General features: G+C 26.5%; 2 protein-coding genes across 3 annotated transcripts in view; one reads left to right on the top strand and one right to left on the bottom strand.

Annotated features, from left to right (window-relative positions):
* Positions 1 to 1579: 1579 nt before the first annotated feature.
* Positions 1580 to 2425, bottom strand: vnc (GNAT family N-acetyltransferase vnc). The gene has a single exon (XM_087160009.1). The coding sequence runs from the start codon at positions 2251 to 2253 to the stop codon at positions 1750 to 1752; it is 504 nt and encodes a 167-aa protein (XP_087016135.1). The 5' UTR covers positions 2254 to 2425; the 3' UTR covers positions 1580 to 1749.
* Positions 2426 to 2674: 249 nt separating this feature from the next.
* Cog7 (conserved oligomeric Golgi complex subunit 7) overlaps positions 2675 to 24410 on the top strand; it is a 43155-nt gene continuing 21419 nt past the window's right edge. The window contains exons 1-18 of one of the 2 annotated variants that reach the window (XM_016073489.5): positions 2675 to 2814; positions 5481 to 5570; positions 6412 to 6456; positions 7046 to 7101; positions 8259 to 8343; positions 11560 to 11649; positions 12116 to 12184; positions 12266 to 12301; positions 13704 to 13824; positions 13908 to 13928; positions 15363 to 15451; positions 16510 to 16620; positions 18360 to 18524; positions 19066 to 19120; positions 20549 to 20676; positions 20840 to 20914; positions 21006 to 21071; positions 22246 to 22573. In XM_016073489.5, coding sequence (XP_015928975.2) covers positions 2812 to 2814; positions 5481 to 5570; positions 6412 to 6456; positions 7046 to 7101; positions 8259 to 8343; positions 11560 to 11649; positions 12116 to 12184; positions 12266 to 12301; positions 13704 to 13824; positions 13908 to 13928; positions 15363 to 15451; positions 16510 to 16620; positions 18360 to 18524; positions 19066 to 19120; positions 20549 to 20676; positions 20840 to 20914; positions 21006 to 21071; positions 22246 to 22573 — 1633 coding nt within the window. In that variant the 5' untranslated portion in view covers positions 2675 to 2811. The remainder of the gene's footprint in view (positions 2815 to 5480; positions 5571 to 6411; positions 6457 to 7045; positions 7102 to 8258; positions 8344 to 11559; positions 11650 to 12115; positions 12185 to 12265; positions 12302 to 13703; positions 13825 to 13907; positions 13929 to 15362; positions 15452 to 16509; positions 16621 to 18359; positions 18525 to 19065; positions 19121 to 20548; positions 20677 to 20839; positions 20915 to 21005; positions 21072 to 22245; positions 22574 to 24410) is intronic. The other variant, XM_016073490.5, reaches the window with a different exon arrangement.

The raw sequence follows: 24410 nt of genomic DNA on the forward strand, positions 1-24410 counted from the left end.
CTGCGTCTCTTTCTATCCCTCAGGCTTTTGTCAGTTATTCCCCCAGCAAAGAGGTGTGATTATCCCCATCTCAGTTCTCCAGAAGAAAGAAGAGCAGTTTGAAAGATAAGTTTCCAAGAAAATGAAGATGTGTCTGTGGGAAAGGATTTCTAAGGGACTTCGAAAAGTCGTCAATTTCACCCATGTCTAATCGCATCCGGTCTCTAGTTTAACAATGTATGGGCAAAGTTATGAGTAGTGCAGTGAAACTACAATTACATAAAATTTACAATATATTTTACTAATTTTTGTTACTAATTCTTAAAATTAAATAAATAAAAACTAAAAAGTCAACTACAGAATTTTTTATTAGGCATTTGTAAATGAATTTTTGACATAATTTAGGAAAAAATGTGATCAGACTATTTTCCGGACGAGACTTTGAAATTTTCCCGATGGGGGTGGGGGCTGGCCATGGGCGCCGCCCTTGATTGTGAACAAATTATTTTCTATTTGATGCACAATTATTTTTGTTTTACCTTTTAAAAATAAAATTACCATTGTTATATTTAAACTTGTTATCAACTATCATTACATATACATTTATTAGTAATTATTCTTATGTTTCATTACTTCACTTTTTAGGTTTCTGAACTTATTATCTTGAAAATCTTTTAGTGTCGCTTAACTTTGAGATTATCGAGAGTATACTGTATTTAAGAAACATATAAAACAGCTTGATTGAAGGCTGTATTGAGATTTACTTTGGCCTATTCAGTGATGCACATTAGTTTAAAATTTTCTTTAAAAAAAAATCCCTATTGTTACAAAATCCTGAAAAATTTTTTATGGCACTAATAAGGAAATCTCCCAACAACTATATCGATTTATATGCAGGGGTCTGTCCAGACATTTTGTGAAAGGTCCGTTTTTCGTGAAATTGTGAAAAAATTACTCGCATTCTTTCAACCAGGGTCCGCTTTTATGAATTTGTGCAAATAGGGTCCGTTATTGCAGAATAAAAATTTTTCAATGAGTTTTTAAATTGTAAAGACATACAAGATTATGCTCAACACTGTAAAATTATAATTAAAAAAATTAAATTTTAAAAAATAAACAACAATTGCTGCTTCTAAATTAGAGATGCAACATACAAATATTTGGTATTTAGCCTATACTGCTAAACGCAGAATATTAATTTCGGACGAATAATGGAAGAATCGTCTGCCGAAGACAAAACTTAATTCGTTTACATCCATCTTTCTTGTTTTCTGCCCTGGAAAGGGTTTATTCGATTAATAAAATAATAATAAAGATGAACAAATTTGTGAAGGGTCCGATTAAAAGAAAAATCATTTTGTGAAGGGTTCGTTTTTAAGTTAAAATATTTTGTGAAGGGTCCGTTTTTATGAAAAGATATTTTGTGAAGGGTCCGTTAACGGACCCAAATTTCTTCTAAACAGACCCCTGATATGGTATGTTTTTAATGCCTTTTTATGGCTGTCAGCAGAAGGGTTTAATCATCTTTATGTGCATTAAATCATCCACTCTGTAAATATATATAAAAATAGCTTTATACATTTAAAAGAATGACTCATCATTAATTCATTAGATCTTTTATTTATTTTTTGTAAGATGTATTTGTAAGTATCCAAAGTTACTTAAAATTATTTGAGGTTCTAAAAGGCAAACAAAACAATAACAGAATAGAGAAATAACGCACAATTCGTTCATATTGGGCACAAAATTATATCTAAATCAAAAATGTAATTATTTTACATCTTTTTCTGATGATGTTTTTGACTGTGACACAAAACTTGCAAGATCACGTTTCATAGCGTAAGCATCCTCACCATCAGCGTAATATTTAGGCTCAATTTCACTTATCTGAAATTTCAGAGTATTTGTGTAAAGGTGTAGTGCAGCTCTGTTACTCTTTCTTACGTGCAAGGAAACGTATTTTGCATTGAAACATTCCACCATAGCTCTTGAGGATTGATCCATTAACTTTTGAGCAAGTCCCAACCTTCGATGAGATCTCTTAACAGCAAGGGAAGTAATGTGCCCATGAGGATCGTCATCTGAATCTTCTTCCATTTTAGCAAGTACATATCCAACAATTTTTCCTTTCTCATCTTCGGCTACATATGATAATTGAGGCCATGATAGACCGTGGTAAAAATAGTACTTCATTTGGTAATTCTCAGGCAGACACAACAAATTACAGTGTTGCATATTCATCAAATCATCTGGAGTAGCACAGCGAATATTCATAGTTAGTTATGATTAGTATTTGTCACAAGGAAAATCTTTTTATTTACTTCAAATAATATTTTCGATCTCGCCGAAAGGATTGTTTACATTCGCAAGAAAACCATCTTGAGTTGAGTATATAGTGTGCTTGTCAATATATTTGGAAATTTTACAAGTTACGTCGCACTGGAGCTGCACGATGGGCTATTGGCGACGGTCTGGGAAACACTCCTGAGGATGATCCGAAGACATGCCATCACAATTTTGATCCTCTGCAGAGGGGATAGCACCCCCGCTTCGGTAGCCCGACGACCTGCACTTTACTGTAGAACAGTTCAGCGAGGATCAATACCTCACACTCTTGGTCCCTACGCAGACTGATCCAAGTGGTAACCTACCCGCATTCTTACCGTTACCATTTGTTTCCGTCGTAACTTTGACCGCTTTTCATAAAACACATCAACAAAACGAAATGTAAACAAATCATCTTTAGAAACTGAATTCGATTATTGATCATTTAATTTTTCATTCTAATTATACAACTGATCAATTTTTACTGAGTTCATTTCTTCAATCACCATGGTAATATTAGAATATATTAATTTCATTATTACTCCGAAACATCATGATCATTTAATTTATTTTCAAATATTTCTTTTCGAACGTCTCTATATTCTGTTCCAAATAATCACTATTTACATGCTCGAATCATTAAGTATTTGTAGAAAAACAAAATGTTAAAGCATCACTAAGTCTAATATTTTGTGTATTGTTATATTTATGTGTATTGTTTTGCTGTATATTGTAATATTGTGTCGGTATACCAATTATGTTAAAGTGTAGTATTTTCATACTAATTACTATTTACTTGAAGTAATTACATAATTTTATCTAGTGTAAAATAGGCTCTAACTAAGTGTATTTGTGTGAATTAACTTGCCCTAGTTATAATAATCCCCCCCCCCCATTCTATAATTTTCTGCAAAAATTATTAAACTTTACCTTATATATTTCAAACAGACTATCACTATCATTGTGAATTAATGCAAAGATTAACACTCATCCATTCTATACCTTACTTCAACATTGGCATTTTTTTATGAGAAAAAATACTTATTACCTGAAGCTTCATGCTATTTTAAGGGATTCGTTAAATTTCAATAAACTTTGTTCTTTATTTTGTAACATTAGATTAACAACAATTCTTTATTTTAATAAGGTTTGTTTTCAAACATACAGGTAATCCTTTTTTGACTTTTTTTTAAAAGTTTTGCATGGAAAACTCCTAAGTATTCTTCAAAGACAAATTCTTGCCAACAATGTACAGATTTGAAGATTCAAGATAAATTAATAATTTAGAAATTTTTGTGAAATTAGTTTTTGTTCAGTGAAATTTTTTTTAATTACTGAAATTTAGTCTGCAGAATATATGTTCTTCATACCATTACATATTAAGAATAATATGTAATAGTATAGTTAATAATATTAAGAATAATTAAACTTTTCTTCTTTTTCATTTGCACAACAGCCACAGTTGGGCCTTGGCCTACATCAGAATTCCCTTCTATACCGTCCTGTTTTGGGCTAAAGTTATCTTGTTTTTATCACAATAGCTCTGAGGTTTTTTCTCCAGACAACCATCAACGCAAGACTCGGAAAATTAGAAAATACCACCTCTATCAATGTAGGTGTTCCACCAGTAACAATACCACCAAAACCAGTAATAGTAAAACCACAAGAAGACTGCTCCACAACTGATATTGTGGAAAGGCTGATTCAGGAAGAACCTAAACTGCCCGTGAAAAAAGTCTATAGAAACAGCAAGATGCTAGAACTAAAGTTTCATAACAATCAACATAAAGAAACGGTCCTCTCAACCTTACAAAAGACAGGCATCCAATATCACGACAAAGACGTAAAGTTGTTCTCTCTAATTCTTCTTAACACACCTATCACATTCACAGAAACTGAGATTATTGACTTGATAAAAATCAATGGCGATTTCGACCCTGCCTGTGACATCATCAAACTGACCAAAGAAATCCCACATAAAAGAGATAATTCTAAGAGACACATCATCATAAGAGTCAACAGAAAACTCTCCATCAAGCTTTTGAATCTTAATTATTTCTACGCTGGTCTACAACGTTGCACAATTAAAAAAAGACTGGTTTTATTAAGGTGCAGAAAATGCCAGACAATAGGTCATCACCAAAACACATGTACTGAGTCATACTGTTATTGTGAGAAGTGCGGATACAACGGTCATAGTATCGAAAATTGCACAGAAAAAGAAGAATTCTGCATGAACTGTCACTCATCCAACCAAGACTCTAATTTAAATCTGGACTGTAATCACAGAGCCTCCTCACCTTCCTGCCCAACTTACTTGCACAAACTAAAAGAGCTACGTCAATCCAATCAAGTCTATAAACATCCCTACTAAAAAGACATATATATATTTATTTATTAAGATTTCTCTATATCTAGTAATACTTTCATCTCGATTAGTTTTTTTTTACGCTATACTTTTTTTTCTCTTTCTTTCTTATTAATTTATTTTATTCATTTCTTTTTAATAATTTCTCCTCTCACATGTATATATATATATTTTTGTCTTATTTCTTCTTAAATTCCACACTTTCAGTAAAAAAAAAAAAAAAATTTTAAATATCATGTTTTATGGGCTGGAGTGGAGCTGGAGTAGTGACCAAGTCTTGGGCTATATGGTTAAGGGTTTTTTATAACCTAGGTACATGCCCAGGGCTTGGAGGAAAGGAAAAAAAAAAAAAAAGACAGTCAATCCACCTAAGTTTTCCTTTTTTTTCGGATACCAGATGGCTTGGAAGATCCTTTTAGTGTCTCATGTGTTATCCAATCTCATTAGGTTTTCTACCCATTTAATCCTTTGCCTACTTATAAAAACTTTTTTATTACTAATTAATATAATTTTTTCTTTTAATTTAAATTTAATTCTTATTTAATTATAAAAATTTTATATAAATACGGAAATGTTACATTTACACCTCATTAATATTTTTAATCTCCATAAAGTAATATTTTTTATTAACAAAAGAGTATTTATTTAACCTAAAATAAATAAAAGAAGACAATCTGGGCATTTGTTTTTCTTTGTTTTGTTCTTTGGGTTTAAAATAATTTTAAAGTGTTTCTTTTTTATTTATAATACTAATTTTTGTTTATAAGATGTTTTTAGATTGTTAAATGTTTTAAAACTGTATTTTCAGGATCTTTCAACTTTTTCTAAAGATGATTTTGATCCAAAAGAATGGATTAACAAAACTTTTCAATGCCATGAAGCCAGAGAAAATAAAGAGGTAGCTTTCCCCATTAATATTTTCAAATTTTAATTGTGAGACTTATCAAACTTTCATTCATAGAATTAAAAACGATTACTTATTATGTAATTTTTGTTAAATTATGTATTTTTTTACATTCAAAGTTTTTATCAACATAAACATTTGTCTATGTATATGGTTTTTATTTATAGATGATGTTAGTCATTAAAAGAAAGCGTTAATTATTTTCTAAAATTGGCAGTCATTCAATGAACTAATAGTTATTATTTGATACTACTGATTATTTGATAGTATGCTAATACTACACGCTAGTTTATTTGTAAACTTATTTCTATCACTTTTTACTACAATACATTTAATATTATAATTAAATGTTTTCTTATTGTATAATAAAAATGCACAAAATCTGTGTTTGTCAAATAACTGCAAGTTTTGTTATACTCATTATTTTTTTTTTTATGTAATATAATTTTTACTCAATCAACTTCTATTTATTAGTCATAAAATTTATTTTATATGCTTTAAAAAGAGGTTTATTTGTGCGTATGTTGTTAAAAAAAATGAACAATTGTGATATTTTTTCAAGATTAATCATATAGTGAGAAATGCTTTAATTTTAAAAAAACATGAAATTAAGGAATCTATTGTAACTTAATTCATATGTTTGTGTTGAATAAAGTGATTTAAATAAAATAAAATGTAAAAAAGTGCTCTCTCCTACATATGAATTCTATATTCTGTAGAATTATTAATAAAATATCAAAATTTGATTGTGTTTATTATATATGTAATGAAATTTCTTGATTAATTTATTTATTATCTGTGGTGTTGAAAATGTTTTGTCATTGTATTATTTTAGGAATTTGCTACAACAATTGTTGCCAAATTACAATCTTTTATACAAGTAAGTAAAGTAATAATTTCGCTCTTTTTTAAAATTCCATATGTATTTCTTTATAGTAGTTTCTGTAACAGCCTTAATATGTCAGAATTTTATCTAATAATTAGAATTCATTGGTTATTTTTAAAACCTTCAATTTGCTTGATGTTAAAGAGCTTGCTGTAAGAAATACTAATTTATTTTCTTTAGTCTTTAAATAATAAATTTTTTAAAAAAATAAATGTTACTATTACAGAGCTGAGAAATATCAATTAGATAATTATTGTTTTAATTAATGACCAATATATTTTTCTATTAAATTGCTGATATTCTGTTAAATTTTTCTTAACGTAATGTTGCTTTTACGAAATTAATATGTAGTTTTTGGCATTGCTGTTTGTGACCAAAATTATAAATTTAATAGCTCTTATAAAAGTACTCTCAATTTTAAAAGAATATTTCTCTATTACTCAAATAATCCTTAATCTTGTGTTTAAGAATGTTAAACAGTATTGAAATAATCCAAGTTTTGAATAAAGATTTTCATCTTTCTTTTTTTTCTTCTTTTTTTTTAAAAAAAAAATGACTGTAAATTAGTAATTTTTATTTTTAGGAGGTCAACATTTCCCTTGAAAAAACTGCTGAACAAGTTAATCAAAATATACCTAGGTAAATATTTTTTATTTTTTAAAGAAAAGGCTTCCAAAATCTGTGGTGGTACTTATGATGGTCCCACTATTATAAAAGTTAGCATTACCCTTAGGCTTGAATTCATGTTTAAATAAATAAATTCACTTTCATTTTATTTATGTTCATGAAACCATGTGTTAAGTATTTATATATCTTCTTTATTCTTTACTCTATTAGATAATTAAGAGATCAAACTTACCAATAAACAATCGTATAAATTTAAAAAGTAGTTTTTCATTGTGGAAGTAATATTTTGATTAAAAATAATTAATGTTTTAAGCAAATAATTTTGTTTTTGAGGTTAGGACAGTCAACCCACCCAATTGCTCTCCCCCCCCAAAAAAAAAACTAATAAAACCCATATTTTGGTGGGTTTTTTTAAGAAATGACAAAGAAGGAATCGGTTTGCCAACCTTTTTTTTCTTCCAGTTATTACTACAGTTATTATTATCAGACATTTTTAAATATTTTTCTCAAACTGTTTTATCATTAAGCAAATAATCTTGATTACATGCTAAAAAGTAGAGCAAGACATTGCTTATACATTTTTTAAATTTTTATTTTATGGAAATTGTAAAGAGTCAAAAATATTTTAACATAGCAGAAATGGAACACTTTTTGTAGCTTACTAAAATATTTTATTCTGAATGATATAGCATAATATTAATTTTATAAGAAAATTCTGTAATTTACATTAATTAATGATATTTTGACAAAGTAAAAATAAAATGAAAGCCACATTTAGTTCAAAGTTCTGTAATAGACTCTTCTAATTCTGCTTCACTCATTAAATGTCTTTAATCTTCAACAAGCTTTTTCGGGACCCAAAATATTTAACAGTTTCAACCAAACAAGTCAACATATAGAAAACCTACATTCAATAGCTGCTGAGCTTGCTGCACAGCCAGCTGACTGAATGATAAAATGGGAAAATTCTTTTGTACTTTTATTAAATAATGAATGTGGGTACATACTTCATCTTTTATTTTGAATAACAGAACTAGAATTAACCATTCAGCATTTTTCTTAGAAACACTGCTTTTTCCAGCCCTGATATAAATTTATCTTAATTTTGCTTTAACTGTGCACTAGATTTTACTTAGGAATTTCTAATTTATTTATGTATACATTTTTAGAATTACCAGAGAAATAGAAATCATGCGAAATGATGCAAAACAACTAAAGGAGCAAATGAATAATGCTAAAGGAGACGTAATGAAGGTATAAAGAATTTTTTTCAATTAGCAAAGACCAAAAAATTCATGAAACAGTATAGGTTTGCCTATTAGAATGCATTAAAATCAATGCACTTTAGTTAGATAGAAAATTTGGATAGTTGTGTCATGTGAGCAAAACTGTACCATATTTTTTGAAAAATGCAAGGCAACATTGTAAAAATGTGTGTAAAAGTTTATCAGAGTTGTCAGTTATAAAAGAGTAATGAAGATTAAAGAAACACTAAATAATCATCTAATATATATAATTCTCTTACGTGGCTCCCAAATTTTGGCTGTATTTCTTTTCCGCCGGTGGCAACGTTTGCTTTGTTTTGTTTACGTTTTGAAAAACCCAATGCATTCTGCCTTTTAATGATGTGTTTCTGATCTAATATATATAATTCTCTTACGTGGCTCCCAAATTTTGGCTGAAATACTTTGTACAACTAAATAAGATTCTTTTCACAAAGCTTAAATATTTACTTTATTTTCTTCATTTATAGAGAAAACAGTCGGCATAGAATTCTGTTAGTTAAAAAAGCATTTCGCTAAAAAAAGAACGATCTCTAAAAGAAATAAAAATGAACAACTTAAAAAATAAAAATGCTGTTGCCAGCCATAGAATTTTTTGAAAGTTAACTTAGCAACATAAATCAAAATGACATAGAAGCGCAACTAGATCAAAATTATGATACCTGAGTGTTTGCCGTAACAAATCCTTCAATTCTATAAGTGTTGTATCGCCAAATGCCCAAATTAACAATTGTGTTTTTAAAGAAATTCTATAAAAAGTTTTAAATAAACAACCTACTTCTACAACTGCTTCTTGAAGAACTTGGCTCATTGATTAAAAATATTGTTTTAATTTTTCAGTACTAACTTTACTTCTACTTTCATTATTGCTATGACCCTCTTTCATTACATTTTACAACTTCATGCTAAATTTGAGGACTTTAAGTTGTTTTGTGGTTGAATACTGACATTTAGAAATGTGTACATAAAAAAAATAATATTTAGAGGTTAAGAGTTGCCTCAGAAAAATTTTAATTGTTGACATTGAATTTAACAATGGAAACAATCGTTTTTGTGAAAAATTGAATTGTATTGTTGACATCAAAACTAAAAATATTGTGTTTCAACTTAAGAATACTACCTTAATTTATACTTTAGAATTGCCTCGGTGAAATTTGAATTGTTAGCAATGACTTAAACAAAAAGTTTTATTGTAACTGACAAATACTATATTATAATTTTAACTTTTTCTATGACTATACTCATTTTCTTGCTCTTTTCTTTGTTTTTTATACATTTTATATTTTTGTGATAAAATAAAAAACTTATAGTTCTGAACACTGATGAAAACACAAAATGATGGGCTTCATCAACAATCCAAAATCTATATATTTATTTTACAAATTCCATATTATTGGGGTGGCGCCCTTCAGAGAATTAAAAATACAAAATTATCTTCATCAAAGCCGATGCTTTACATCCGGCGTTCAGTGGAAGACTACTATTTCATATTGTTTTACAACACATGGCTTTAGCCCTCTGGTGGGAAAGACTTTAAAACAAAACTTACAACAGTTACTTTTCTCAACAACTGAAATTTAGAATAGTGTGATTAAGAAAAATATGTGAACTGTTTGCAATTTCAAATTAATATTGAAATGTACAGGTTTAGAATTTTCTACAGTGAAAAGTTTTCGGAACTTCAGCATTAAAAAAAGTATAGAAAAGCTAGACGTTAAGAACGTATTCAATTAGCGAGCATTGGATTGCGAAGCAATCTGAAATGAACTGCAAAAGCAGTTCATTTCAGATCTGAAGTTGGCGAGCGCCAGCGAGCAGGGGGCGAAGCCTCCTAGTTGTTTATAAAGATAATAGCAAAATAAATGAAAGGTCCAAGCCAAATAACACTGATAAAAAAAGTAATTAAATAGCTAGTGATGAAAAAACCTAAGAAAAAAATTTTTTTTTTTTGAATTTTTAGCTTTCTCATAATTACAAATGTTTAATTTTTAACCATATTCTTTTAACTACATTAATCAGTTGTTTTTATTTTATTATGATTTTGAAAAAAGAAATTTTTAATAAATTCTATTGCATTAACTATAGATTGATAAACTATAATTTTGAGATCATATTATCTTGCTGCATTTGCACCCCTCCAATAGGAAAAAAAGGAACTCACATTTTCTCTGATATCAAACATTTAGCTTTACTTTTCAGTAATAACATAGAATGCTTATAATTTTTCTTTTTTAATGTGTGAGAAAGACAGTACTTTATTTCAACATTAACATTTGAAAGTTCAACTGTTTTATAAATTTTTCTTTATTATGCTTAGCATAAACTTCTTTTTCAAACAATTGTTTTTTAAACACTTCCGTTGTTTTTAAAACATCTCTAAACATGTTTCAAATCAAAGTAATTAAGTTGAATTGAGGAATCTCTGCAATAAAATATTTTGAAAGGTACTGATTTTTTTTCCAAATATACTTAAAGAAGTTTTGTTTATGTTTAATTACATTTTATAAATTAATTAACTATTATGGTTAGTGTTATTGAAATATATAGTAATATTTATACAAATTCATTTCAATATTATATTATCTTTAAAATCGTTCATCATTAATTCTTTCTTTACCATATGCTTTATTTATTTAATGCATGCAGATCTTCTATAATAATGTATTTTCAGGACAAATGCTGTATTGTAGTGAAAACACAGATAAAAAAGGTCTATTAGAATAGCTGCTGCTCATAAAAAAAAGAGTAAAATAAAAAGGGGAAAAATTATATAATTGTCCATAATTAATATTAAAAATGAATAGAAGAATGAGTAATTGCTACAAAAAATAAAAATTGACAATTCAGTATAGAGAAAAGGGACAGAATGAAAGAAAAATCATTTTTTATCTTTACTTTGTTACCAGCTATTGTATTTCTTAAAAGCTAAAATTTTCAGTTTCCTTGTTTTGCCATATTTTCAAGGAAGAAAAAAAATGGTCACCATTTTGAAACATGAATAAAAAAAAAAGTTTATCAGAATTTCTACTTTAAAAATTGATATTGAGATAATCCTAGGGAGAGAAAAACTTTAGATAAAAAAAAAAATAATAATAATTCAATCAATGTTGTTGCTAAATGCTGCAAAAAAGAATAAAAAACTTCATTGCATTGTACCTTCTTCTTAAACATGTTTCTGTAATTTCAGGTAGAGCATGATGCATCACAGTCAATGCAGATATTATTAAAAATTGATCACATCAAGTCTTGTATGCAAGAGGCCAGTAAAGCACTCAGGGTGAGTTAGCTGCATTAATTTTCTTATTCAGTATAAAATATCTGTATTGTTTTGAAATGTATATGTTTAAGTAAATATTTATAAATTGATCGTAATGGAAATTATACAGAATATCTCAAAGAGGACTAATTTAAGATATCAATAATGTAAAATCTGAAGCAGATTGAGATGTATGGTTTGCTCCATTCTGCTTTGGATTTGCTAAAAAATTAAAATTTGCTATATCAGTTATTTATTGGGGAAAAAAGTGAGTTTAAATTTATATAAGCATACTTGAGTGCTAAACTTTAAAACAGCAGATTATTGATATTTTCTATGAGCCATTATATCTTGCGTTTATTGGTCAGAAGACCAGTTGCTTTTTCTACGAAAATCAATATTGGATTTTGACCACCTTGTATGAAGTATAATTATTTTCTAACTTTTTGCATTTTTTTTCTTATCCTATTAGTTATGTTCTTTGTAGGAAGCTGATAATTGGACTACTTTATCAGCTGATGTTGAAGTTGTATTTTCTAATGGAGATATTAATGAAGTATATAACAATTTTCTAATTCAATTATCAAACTATCAATAGTATATTCAATTTGTTTAACTTTAATCTTTTATATTTTAGATTGCAACAAAACTAATAGGCATGCAGAACAGTTTGGTAAGTAACACTTTTGAAGATAAATTTATTGATAAATGAGTAAATGATGAATTAATTATTAACAAAATTAGTATTTTTTATTCTTTGTTTCACTATTTTGTCAAGTTAATTATTTTACTGTGATATTGTTAAGTTCTAATTCAGTAGAATACACTCTTGTAGTTTAAATCTTAGCAAAACAGTTTGGTAAGTAACACTTTTTAAGATAAATATGTTGAGACAGAGTAAACAACAAGTTATTTATCAATAAATTAGTATTTTTTATTCTTTGTTTGTTTCACTATTTTGTCAAGTTAATTATTTTGCAGTGTTAGTTCTAATTCAGTACAATACACTCTTGTAGTTTAAATCATAGCAAATTTGTGTAGAGTGAAATTAATGTTCTTTCAATAGCACTCCTGATGCATACTACTATTTTCGAAGCAAATATTAATCTGAAACTTTTATTGTTCTTCACCTTAACAGCTAAAAATTGTTACTTATCTTAAAAACCTTATGCTTAAACTTTTTTTTAAAATAATATTAAAGTTTAATTTCTGTAACTTGTAAGTAACTTAATTTATGATTCAAGATAATTTTAGTCTCAACAAAATATATTGATTTCAGCATATATATATATGTGTGTGAGTGTTAAAATGGCTTTGTTTTGAATATCAAATTTCATTTATGAGTCTATTTTTTTAAAAAAAATTGAAACTTAATTAAATTTTTAGTCATACCAAAACAATATCCCAGTTTAAATAATGAACATGAAAGTAACAATTTTCGAAAATCCAACTTGCAAAGATTAAAAAAGGTTTGTCAACAGTGTTCAAAAATTTCCTCCATTCTTACACAGAAACTTTGCCGAAAAAACTTTCTCTTTTTTTTGTGCAAAAACAATTTGAAGAGCTGTTTGGTACAACTCAGCTCTGTTTGTTACCATTGGGTCACAATGGTAATCTTTGGAATAGGGTACTTGACGTGTTTTAGTGAAAAGATATAGGAAAAAATAATCTGGGTTTGGAAGGCCTGTTCAGTTTTTATGATTTTAGATTCATTTTTTTATACCAATAACTATTCTTTCCTTTATGCTAGCTCAATGAAAACAATATTATTTTGTGTTAAAAATTAAAGGTATATTGTCACTTTTGGATCCACTCTACATCCTGATTTTTTTTACTGCTTTTAGTTGCTTTTTTACTATGCTTAAATAATAAGCGGAAAGTAGGAAAATTATAAGTGTCATAATTAATTTTCTCATTTGAGTGCGTAGTTATGTATTTTTTCTCCCAACAATAAATATTGTAATATAAATGTTGAAACAATATATTATGGTTTTGTTTAATTTTACTACATTTTGTGCAGTGTTTATTATGTTCTTTTTTGTGTTATTGCTATTAAATTCTGTTTTATATTATAGGAAATATTAGCTGATGTTCCAGACTATCGGGAACGCTGTCTACGACTTGAAAGCTTAAAAGATAGGTTAGAAGCCATGATAAGTCCAAGACTTATTGCAGCATTTAATAGTCAATCAATTGGTAATACTTATAATATTTTATTTTATTTCAGCTTTCAATAGTCAATCAATTGGTAATACTTATAATATTTTATTTTATTGCAGCATTTAACAGTCAATCAATTGGTAATACATATTATATTTTATTTTATAAGAAATGTATAAGTACAGTCCAACTTATTTATTGCAAGACCTAAATTTGCATGATCTTCTGTTAAAATTTTTTTTTGATAAATGGTTGTTTAATGTTTAAAAGCCGTTTGGTTACCTAAAATTGTTATTTCAGGCAATTAACAACGAATTTTTTGAAAATCCTTGAGTAATATTTTATTGAAATTTTCTGGAAAAGTATCTTAATGTTTGAAAGGACAAACCTTTTATCTCAAATCATTTGTAGAGAAGAAAGGAAGAGAAGCAATGACTCATACAACTGCTCTTCATTTTTATGGTTACGTCCATTTCATGCAACATTAAAAATGAAAGCTTTCTGAATTGCAATACTAAAATTTAGTGTTGTATTTTAGAAAGCTTTCAATGATTAAAACCTAATTCTAAACCTTTGTAAAAGTGTAAGAAAACAAATATAGTCTGGTCTTCTACTCAAAGCTAGGCAAATTTTGAAAATTTAAGTAGAAAATTTGCAAAATTTTTTTTAACTATTCTAAGTTTGTGTGTTAAAATTTTTTTTTTTTTTGGTTTTTTAATAAATAAGAACAGTATCTATTTTAATAAAATTCTATTTAATGTATATGGCTTTAAAGTTGAAGCTATTGTATAGTCCATTATTGCGTATTATAGCTGATTCATTATAAAGTATTACATTTCTAGTTCATTTTTGCTCATAAATTTTTCTGATTAAGGTATAATGATCACCCTGATTTTATGAAATAGCAGCCATCCCTATAATCTTATTATAAACATGATCCAGTGCATATTTATTAAAGCCAAAGTGCATTAATTTAAACAAATTTCTTTATTTTTAAATTTTCATTAGAAATTTTTTTACCCTTTTATTTTTTGTCAAAGTTTTGCAATGTATCTTGATTTAAATTATGACTGTTTCATATATTTTTCATTTTTTAAGTTACATCAACTTCTGGAAAGGAAACTTAAGTTTTTTTTTCAAGATTTGAAATTTTTATTGGCATGCAAGTTTATAGTATTTATTTTCATTTATTCATTTTTTTTGGAAATTAGCATTTTTAAACTATAAAAAGATATCCTGTATTTTTTTTTTTTTTTTTTTTTTTTTTTGTTCAATGCTACCTTTTTAAGAAATATTTAATTTTTTTTAGTCAAAAATTTAGAAATTTATAAAATGTATTCATTTCTTAATTCAAAACTTTAAAATTCATGTTCTTAAACATATTAGTTTTATAGTTTTTTTAATCAAAAATTTAGAAATTTATAAAATATATTCATTTTTTAATTCAAAACTTTAAAATTCATGTTCTTAAACATATTAGTTTTATAGTTTCTTATCTAAGCTTTTTAAAATCGAAATTTTTTAAGCATAAATGCATTACTTACTATGTTTTAAATTTTGTCTTTTTCATCAAGTGACTGATGTCAGTTTAATGTACATGAAGATATTTAAAGATCTCAAAAGACTAAGCACACTTCAAAGACATTATCATAATTATCAAAAAGTAAGCATGGCTTTATTTAAGTATGTTATGAAACAGGAGTTTATAACATGTATACTTGGAGAACAATGCTTCTCAGCTAATAAAAAGTTCTTTTTGAAGGAGTTTTTTTTTTTGTTAAACACATCGTGAAACGGAAATCTGTTGCTTCATTTTTGTTGTTCTAAGTTACTGTTATATTTATTCATGTGAAGTAGTTTTTTTTATTTTATGTTTAACATTCCTGCTAAATTAACTGTTTACAAAATTATTTTTCTCAAATTAAAATTGAAAATTTTTGTAATTAAAATTTACTAAATATTAGTTTTAAAATAGCTTATTGTATTATGAGGTCGTTCTTGCCATTAGTTTTAGATGTCAGCTAATACAGGTTAAAAACTCCTGTGGAAATATTTTTTCTGTTTATCACTTGATATAATATAATATATATTATTTTATTATTATTTATTATTTTTCTTTCCCCCCCCCCTTTTTTTCATTGTTTCGTAATTTTTTCCTTGTTTTCTCTACATTTTGAACTTATATGTATATATTCTTTATGATTTAATTTTTATTCACATTTATTAATAATTTTTATTATTAATAATATTTATTAATAATTTTTATTCACATTCGCTTTTGTGCTCTTAAAGGTTTAGTAAAAAGCTTTCACCTGAAAATTATATATATTACAAAAAGTTGGTTATAATACCAGGGTCAAGCAAGGACAGAGGTCAGACATTGTCTGTATTATTTTAAAACTTTTAAATTTAATTACCCTCAATGCATCTGCAAATTGCATGAAAAAGTATTATAATCGTTAGCATTTTTGTCGCAAAACCCCTTAAATGTTGTTTGTAAGGTTTATGTACCATCTAATTTATAAACTAATACAATATTAAACAATAATTACTAATACAGACCTTCTATATTTTAATGTCAGATGAATCAAAATTGAGATAAATCATTCTGCAAATAAAAAGTTTATTAAAGATACTTTACTCTGAAAATGTTTAACTGTGTTAATGTGTAGATAAACAAATGACAACATTTATTTTATGTTGAGAATTTTCAAATTTCAGAATCAATTGACGCAACAATGGAAACAAATTGTGGACTCTGATCCAGATGAGACAATCATCGATTGGTTAAATAATTTCCATGATCTATTATTGTCTACTTGGCATTCACAGGTGATCATTTCACGTTTAAATTTTGCAAATTTTCTTTTAGTGTGGTGCCTTTATTTACTTGACATTACTTACTTATGTGGTTGGTTAGAAAAAATTTTCCTAGTTGTTGGTTTATTAATGTTTTATGTAAAACTTTATGTTTAAAGTTTCCAAAAAAAAGAAGAACGCTTTCCATGAAAAATCAGATATTCAAATATATGTATTTAAAATTTATCAGTTAAACTGTTATGCTTTTAAATGCATAAGTTGCATATACAAATTCGTAGCTCATTTTTGATAGTTTTTATATTTGTTTTGATTTATCTAGTTTTTATTTATATTTTTGAAATGTTTCGAAAAATTATTTAAATTTTTAAAAATGGGTAATTGATATTTAATGTGTGACATAACTTAAGTTAAAGTATATTAATTATGCTATTATATTCTCTCAAATATATATATCTAAAAAAAAATTGTTTAATAAAAAGTAAATAAATGTTGCTTACTTGAAAATTAATATAAACTTTAAAAAAATCTTTAGAGTAGAAAACTTAAGATAATAAGTTGAATACAAACAATAGTATTTTTAAAAAAGAAATGCTTAGCAATTATTAAACATTTTACAATTAATTGTTATAATTAGCATATTATTCATTTAATTTGCTTAGTATGGCTATTCATTTCTAAATCAATAATTATAAAATTAAAGGACAATTAATAGGATTCTTACAGTAAAAAAAAATTTAAATGTTAAGTTTCTGTAAATAAAAAGTGAAAAAGAAAAATGTAATTTTTTTTCTTCCTAAACCGGAAAAAATCTCACTGTGAAAATTGGTCGGCGATGGTTGAATAAAGACTACTTTAAATACAATTATTTATTGTAAAAGTACATCATTGTTATATTTACCTAAGGTTTATTCAAATCAAAATATATGTTTGTATCAAAAACTTTGTAATGATTCCTCGCTTCGAATTCCTTTTTAGATATATAACTACTTTTAGAATTGGAAAAAAACTATTCTATAATGTTACTTTTATTTATAGATTATAATGTTCAATTTTCATCTATCAATCCTTCATTTATTTGACAAATATTTTCTGTTGAATGAAAAATCCAACTACCTCTATACGTACAATAATATTGAATAAAAAAAATTATTTCTGATAAAAAAGATAATTTATATTTATAAGTGAAAGTTTAGGCTGCACTTAAGTTGAAATTTTCCTTGAAAAGAATACCATTGTGAACCAAAAATAATTTTAAATTTTTTTCCTTAGATGCATAAGATGCATTTAGAATATGCATAACCTTCAACTATATATATTTTAATTAATTGCTTTTATTTTAATTTATATAAATATTAAGTTTATTATGCCATTTCATAATTCTAGCTTTTAATACATTTTTTCTAGTAATAGGCCTTTTTTCCTGACTTAATCATAAAATAATATAATGTAGATTTACTTAAGTTTCATAACTTTTAAATATTATTAAATTCAATTAATTTTTTTTAAATAATTACTATTCAGAATAGATTACAATTTATTCAAAAGTTTAGTAAAAGCTATCATAGTCTATAAAAGAATATGTAGTGAATTATAGTGTTTTGTGATAATTTATAAAAAAAAAAGACTTAAATATGTAAATAGTTATCCATATTTAAATCTTTTAATAAACAAAATGTTATGTGATTAATTTAACTTTTGACTTTAGTCTGATACATTTAAAGGTAAATTATATATTATCTTTTGCGATATAGATGACATGTTGTCAACAGCTATTGCCAGATATGCCAGCAGTTGAGGTATTGTCTGAATTATTTGTCGATGTGCTAACTAATTTGGAGCCTTCCCTGTCATTTTGCATTGATGCTGGTATGAAACTACAATCAAATCCACTTCAGTATTTGATTGAATTGAAACAGGTAATAATTATGGAAACTAAATCCTTTATTTAGTGATATTCTTTTTAGTTTTCATACTCCATTAATAATTAATTTAATGATTATTATAGCTATAGAGAGAATTTGCCTGCAAAAAAAATATTTGATTTCTTTTCTTGATATCATCATCTGAAAAACTATTTTTTATAAATGAAAAATGTATTAAATGAGAAAATTTCAGTGTTAAAGGTTTTTAAAAATTATTTTTCTGTGATCGAAATAATGGGTTTTTAATAAATTAACTGATGAGTGTCAAGTATCTCTTTTTAGGACCTGTTCTAAAAAGACATCATTAACTCAAAGGACTTATGTTGTCTTTATAAATTTTCCATATATATTCTTTTGTTTAAATGTAGTTAGGGTCAAATATTAAATTTACTTTTCCAATAATTGAAATTGCGTGGCTTAACAATCTTAACTTGGTACTGTTATTTGTAAAAGTAAAAATAGCTTGAAAAGGGAAAATAATTATTTCATTTTTCTTTCAGTCTTCTTTTTAAAATAAACTAACATTTTTTTTTAGATCACTGATAGATTAGTCAAAAGCTTAGAAATCTCCATTCACGCGAATGATTCAAGTAAGTTATATTATTGTTAATCTTTATCCGTTATAAATGTAAGTTTAAGGAAAGTGTATAAATCATTATAAAAGTGATATAATTAAGAATGTAACATATTTTTTCTCTAGTTTAGGTGCTTTTTTTTCATTGACTGTGCTGTTTTCTGCATTTCTTTTAAATAGTCTCCTTCTAGGTTTATCTTAAAGTTTTGACTTATTTTGAATGTCAGCATCAGTACTTAACTTATTCATAATTATTTTTTCTTTTTTGACACATTAATTTGTATTTTAACCCACTGGAGAAGGTTTTCCCCAATATACTGATTCCCTATCTCATAACATAGAAAAACTGTTGTTGCTATGCAGAGAAAACTGCATGTTAAAATATGACTTTATATGTGCAGAACCGTCGGTTAATAAATATTGGTTGCAATAATAATAAATTTTAATTCTCACTAAATTTTGTTTGAAAATATTTAAGTTTTTATTTGTTATTATTTTCTCAGTGTGATTAATGTAATTATTTTAGTTTTTAATTCTATAAATAAATAATTGTGTATGTAAATTATTTAATTTTGTAACCAAAATTTGTTTAAAAAAATGTTTTTGTACATAAAAGTTCTTTAAAAGTTTTGAAGCCAAATTAGTTTATAAACATAACATAAGGAAAGAAAAGTATTACCTCTTTCCTTTTAGAATTTAAATAACGAAGATTTTTTTAAAAATCTTTATTTAATTTCTATGAATAAACTAATGATCATATTTATTCTACTTAATAAAAGCTTTTAAAACTTACAATGTACAAAACTAGGTTCAATCTTTCATTAAACTGTAATCCTTAAGTTTTTTCTAGTTTTTTGCTGCAAAAATTTGAGATATTCTTTTTCTACTGTGTGAAAATGGTTCTAATATTATTTTAGTATTTATTTCTTTATTTTTTTAAATTTTTTTTCACACAAAAATTATAACGCAATAACAGCTTTTTTAGAATTGTGAAAATATATCTTTGTTTTTATGCACTCTATATGAAAAAAAATTCTAAAATCTGAATTAAATAAGAAAAGAAATTGAATTGTAAAAAATATACAAATTAATAAATGTACAGTAGTATCTAAATTTTTGTAACCCAAAACTACTGACAGTAATTGAGTGTAGATTTTTCCTAAAAGAACTTATACTTTTGAAAATATTCAGTGAATTTATTTAATTGCATGAAATTTTAGTAGTTTATTTTGTTTAACATTTTTTTTCCTTTTTAAAATTATTACTTGATAAAGAAGGAAAAGTCATTGTTTTTTATATTTATAATTGTTATTATGTTTATAATTGTTCTGTTGAGCTTGTTTAATTTTGATATTGAAAATAATTATAAAATATGAATCAATAACTTTTTAATTTCTATTAAGTGAAATTTTTTTTTAAAACCAACTACTATTTTTATTTCTAGAACTTCTTTGTGATGCCCATGTCACACTTCTTGTGAAGACTATTTATTCTCCTTATCGACAACACATTGAGAAATATGATTACTTAGAAGAACAGCAACTTATTTCCTCACTAAAAACACTAAATATGGTAAAATTAACATAGTTTAATATTTTTAAAATTGATATTTAAGTGTCGTAACTATCAAACTACATAATCTTTCTTTGTATTGTACTTTAAAAACCCAACTCATTAATAAATAAATCTTACAAATTAAATTTGACTTATATGTAATGATATCTTTACTTTTAAGGAATCAGATGATTTGAGGGACTATGTTCGGTTACTTGGTGAATCACTTAGCAAAATAAATTGCTTAATGCAAGATGTAAGTTTCTTTAGTTTTAAAAGTTAAAAAAAAAGTTATTGTAGTCTTAAAATGTTATTATGTTGCTGAATTGAGTATTTAAATTTAATAGGCAGAGAATCGGTGTCAACAACTGACCCAAGGTAGTAGTTATGTGAGTTTACTGCGAGCCTTAGAAGTAAGTATTGATTTGGTTTTGGTTGGTTGGTTGGACTTTGATTTTATCAGCATTTTCCCCAAAATTGCAATACATATGTCCCAAAAAATAACTTTTCTTTCACAAGTATATTATTTTATAAATTTAGTTGCATTTTTATTTCTGATGAATTGTTCTCACGTGGTTTGCCTTTTTTAGGTAAACATAGGTATCACATTGTTAACCAGGTGATGTTTCTGCCCCTAATATTTAGTTTGTAGCATAGTGCTTTTATTTCCTTGAATACCTAATATTGTTCCTGTTTTATATAACTGATTCTGGTTCTTGTTCCATTAAATTCTTCATTCAATCCAATTAATTTGCAAATTATTTTTGCTATTTGAAAAAATTATTGCTTTACTGATTTCCTAAATTATGCAACTTTTGTACAAAAATGGGCAAAACGTGTTGCTCTGAATTACATCAGAATTGATTAAAATTGTTGCTTCATGAATACATATTTCTAAAATAATAAAAGATCTAACCACATCATTCAATAATTCATTTCAGCTCATAACATCAAAAGTTATGCATGGAAAAGATAACATTGTTCAGATAGATATAATGTGCAACACATCATGAATTGAAAAGTTACTATCAGGCAGCTGGTTTAGTGTTATTCACAAACATTATCAGCAGTACCAAAACAGAAAATTCCTTTGCTCTGAAAATTGTTCTGCTATCATGGAATTTTCCTCTTCAAAAGTTAATTTTCTTAAAGCATATTTGTAATTTCTTGTATGTCTATTAAATTTATTGTATTTTTTTTAAAATGAAGAATTGGTTTAATATTTAAATTAACCGACCAATTGTTTAACATTTGGGCAGGTGTGTATAGAAATTTCTCCTTAATGCACACTATTTCTCATGGAATAACAAGTTAAAACTAGTTTTTGTCAAGAAAAGCAATAATTGAAAGGACATCTTTAATAGTTAATGATTAATCTTCTGATTGAGGAAACATTTTAAAAAAATGTTGAGCCCTGAACACGTATAATGATCTATTGTAGTTATTTTTGTATTATGTTTCACAATACTAAGCAACAAAAAAAATTTTTTTTTTTTTTGTATAATGCTTGCAATCGGTTTGCAGTTTTTAATATTTGCCATTGTTTTGAAAGTAGTCTGTAAAAGTGAAATATATTGTGCATTTCAGGCATTTTTATCTGAGTACTCCAAAAGCTATAGGGGCCTTGTACGTCTCTTTAAAAGCAATATGAATGTACCAGAAAAATCTCTGATAGATGATTGGTCACTTTTCCAACAATCTTTACAAGCCACCCAAACTGTAGGGGAAGCTTTGATGCAGTTGGAAAACTTTCAACTTCTCTACATAAGAAACATTCGTGAAATTGGACGCAAATTAGGGTATTATTCAGCTGATGACAATGCCTCTCTAAATCTTTTTCATGCTTATGATGACCTTTTGTTATCTTCCTCAGCTAAAAGAGAACTGCAACAAATGATTTCACTATTGCAAGAAGGTAAATATCAGGTGTTATATAAAATAAACAGTCTCAAGAAATCAGTTTTATTTTAATTTTGCTTAAGGTGTGGTAATCATGGACACCTCAAGAACAGATTTCCAATTTGACCTTTCTGATGCTCTTATTTTCTAGTTCTTAATTTTAAGATCTCTTGCAAGGCAATCAATATATTGTAGCATTGGTCTTCTTTTTACACCTTAAGATTACTTTTTTGACTTTTCAGTTTTCTTCCAATCTGAGGAGATATGATGTCATGCCCACTTTAAACTTTGTATTTTAATAAGTTTCGCAATATTTGGTTTTTTTATGGCTCTTATAAAGTTGTTAATTGGTTCTTCTATACTACATTCCATCGTTTTGTATTCTTTTTAGGTTATTTCACAGATTTTCCTTTCTAAAGTCACCAGTATTTCCTGATCTTTCTAACTCAGTGTTCATGTTTCCGAAGCATAAATTTGGATAGATTAAATTAGGCATTTTTAAAGCATGAACTAAGTTTCCTACTAATCTGATATAATCTTAAATATTTTCTTATGCCATAAAAACATTTATTAAATGTAATAATTCTTTTTCACACCTCTGATGTGATATCATTATTAATGTTAATTTCTTATCCGAAGTAGGTAATAGCTGTAAGTTTTTTCAAACTTATAACCTCTAATCTCTCTATAAGTAGGTGACATATATTTGTATTTGCAGCATTAAAATATAAATCCTCCCCCCTCTTTTTTCTTTTTGCTTGTTCTTCAAGAGCCAAAAAATTCTTTTTCAAATCTTCCTTGTTGCTTGTAATAGTGTTAATTATTTACTACACTGAATTTTCGCTAGCCAGCGTTCCTACTATTCTTATCACCTGCTTTACATTTGTTCAGATTCGCTACAGGTGTCTAGCAATCTAAATCAAGGAATTATTTCAGACCCCTGTAAAAGTCAAGAAAATGTTTCGCATCTGAAAGAGAAAAAACCGGAAAATCTTTAATTTCCAAGGTTCCTACATGAGAAGCACTTCTAAAATTTTAAACAACATTTTTAAATCTTAACCCACGAGTGGTTGAGCAATTCTCCCCAATACACTATCTCCCTATCTAATAACATGGAAAAACCGGTTTTGCAATGTGGAAAAGACTGCAGGTAAAAATACAACTTTTTACATGCATCAATGTGTTAAAAGGAATTAGGGAAAATATATTTTGAGCACTTGTGAAATTATTTTAGTCCACTCTAATCTTATACAGAACTTTAGTTAGGCACCATGTTGCTGTTACATGTTAACACCTTCTTGATTCTTAAAAACTGTTTTTAAGGCTGTTTAAAAATGCTTATTTTTATTTCTTACATTTGCAATTCTCAGGCTTTTAAAGTATTTAAATTTTTTGCATCTTATATTCATATAAGCCATTTTATATTTATATATCTTTATATTTATATTTAATTATTGTCAGAACTATCATGTGTTTTTCTAATAATGCTAAGCATGGTGAGTTCGGAATCTCAATAGTGGCTATAGTTCTTGCTATTAATTGAAGCGATTATTTTTTTCAATTAATATCCAACTCTCATTTGGATATTTTTCAGGATGAATGTTAGAAATTTTAAAAAACACAAATAAATCTGTATTAGACTTATCATAACTTCGTTAAATAATACTAGGCTTATCTGCCTGTTGTAATTTTAAAAAAACCATGGTATGTATCTGTAAATAACATTAGGCTTTATGATTTAAGTCTAGTTTCCCTTTAAAAATAGATTTGTAAGTTACACACTTATTTTTAGTATACTTACATGTCTATTCCAATCAGCAGTTTTTAAGATGAATAAAATAAACAAACAATAT

This window comes from Parasteatoda tepidariorum, chromosome 3 (assembly GCF_982258835.1).
Source record: "Parasteatoda tepidariorum strain Cologne lab strain chromosome 3, Ptep-v5.0, whole genome shotgun sequence".
NCBI classification, from domain to species: Eukaryota; Metazoa; Arthropoda; class Arachnida; order Araneae; family Theridiidae; genus Parasteatoda; species Parasteatoda tepidariorum.

What these genes read in the sequence shown, in the direction of transcription:
- vnc (XM_087160009.1), bottom strand. Translation starts at nt 2,253, where the DNA reads ATGAATATTCGCTGTGCTACTCCAGATGATTTGATGAATATGCAACAC.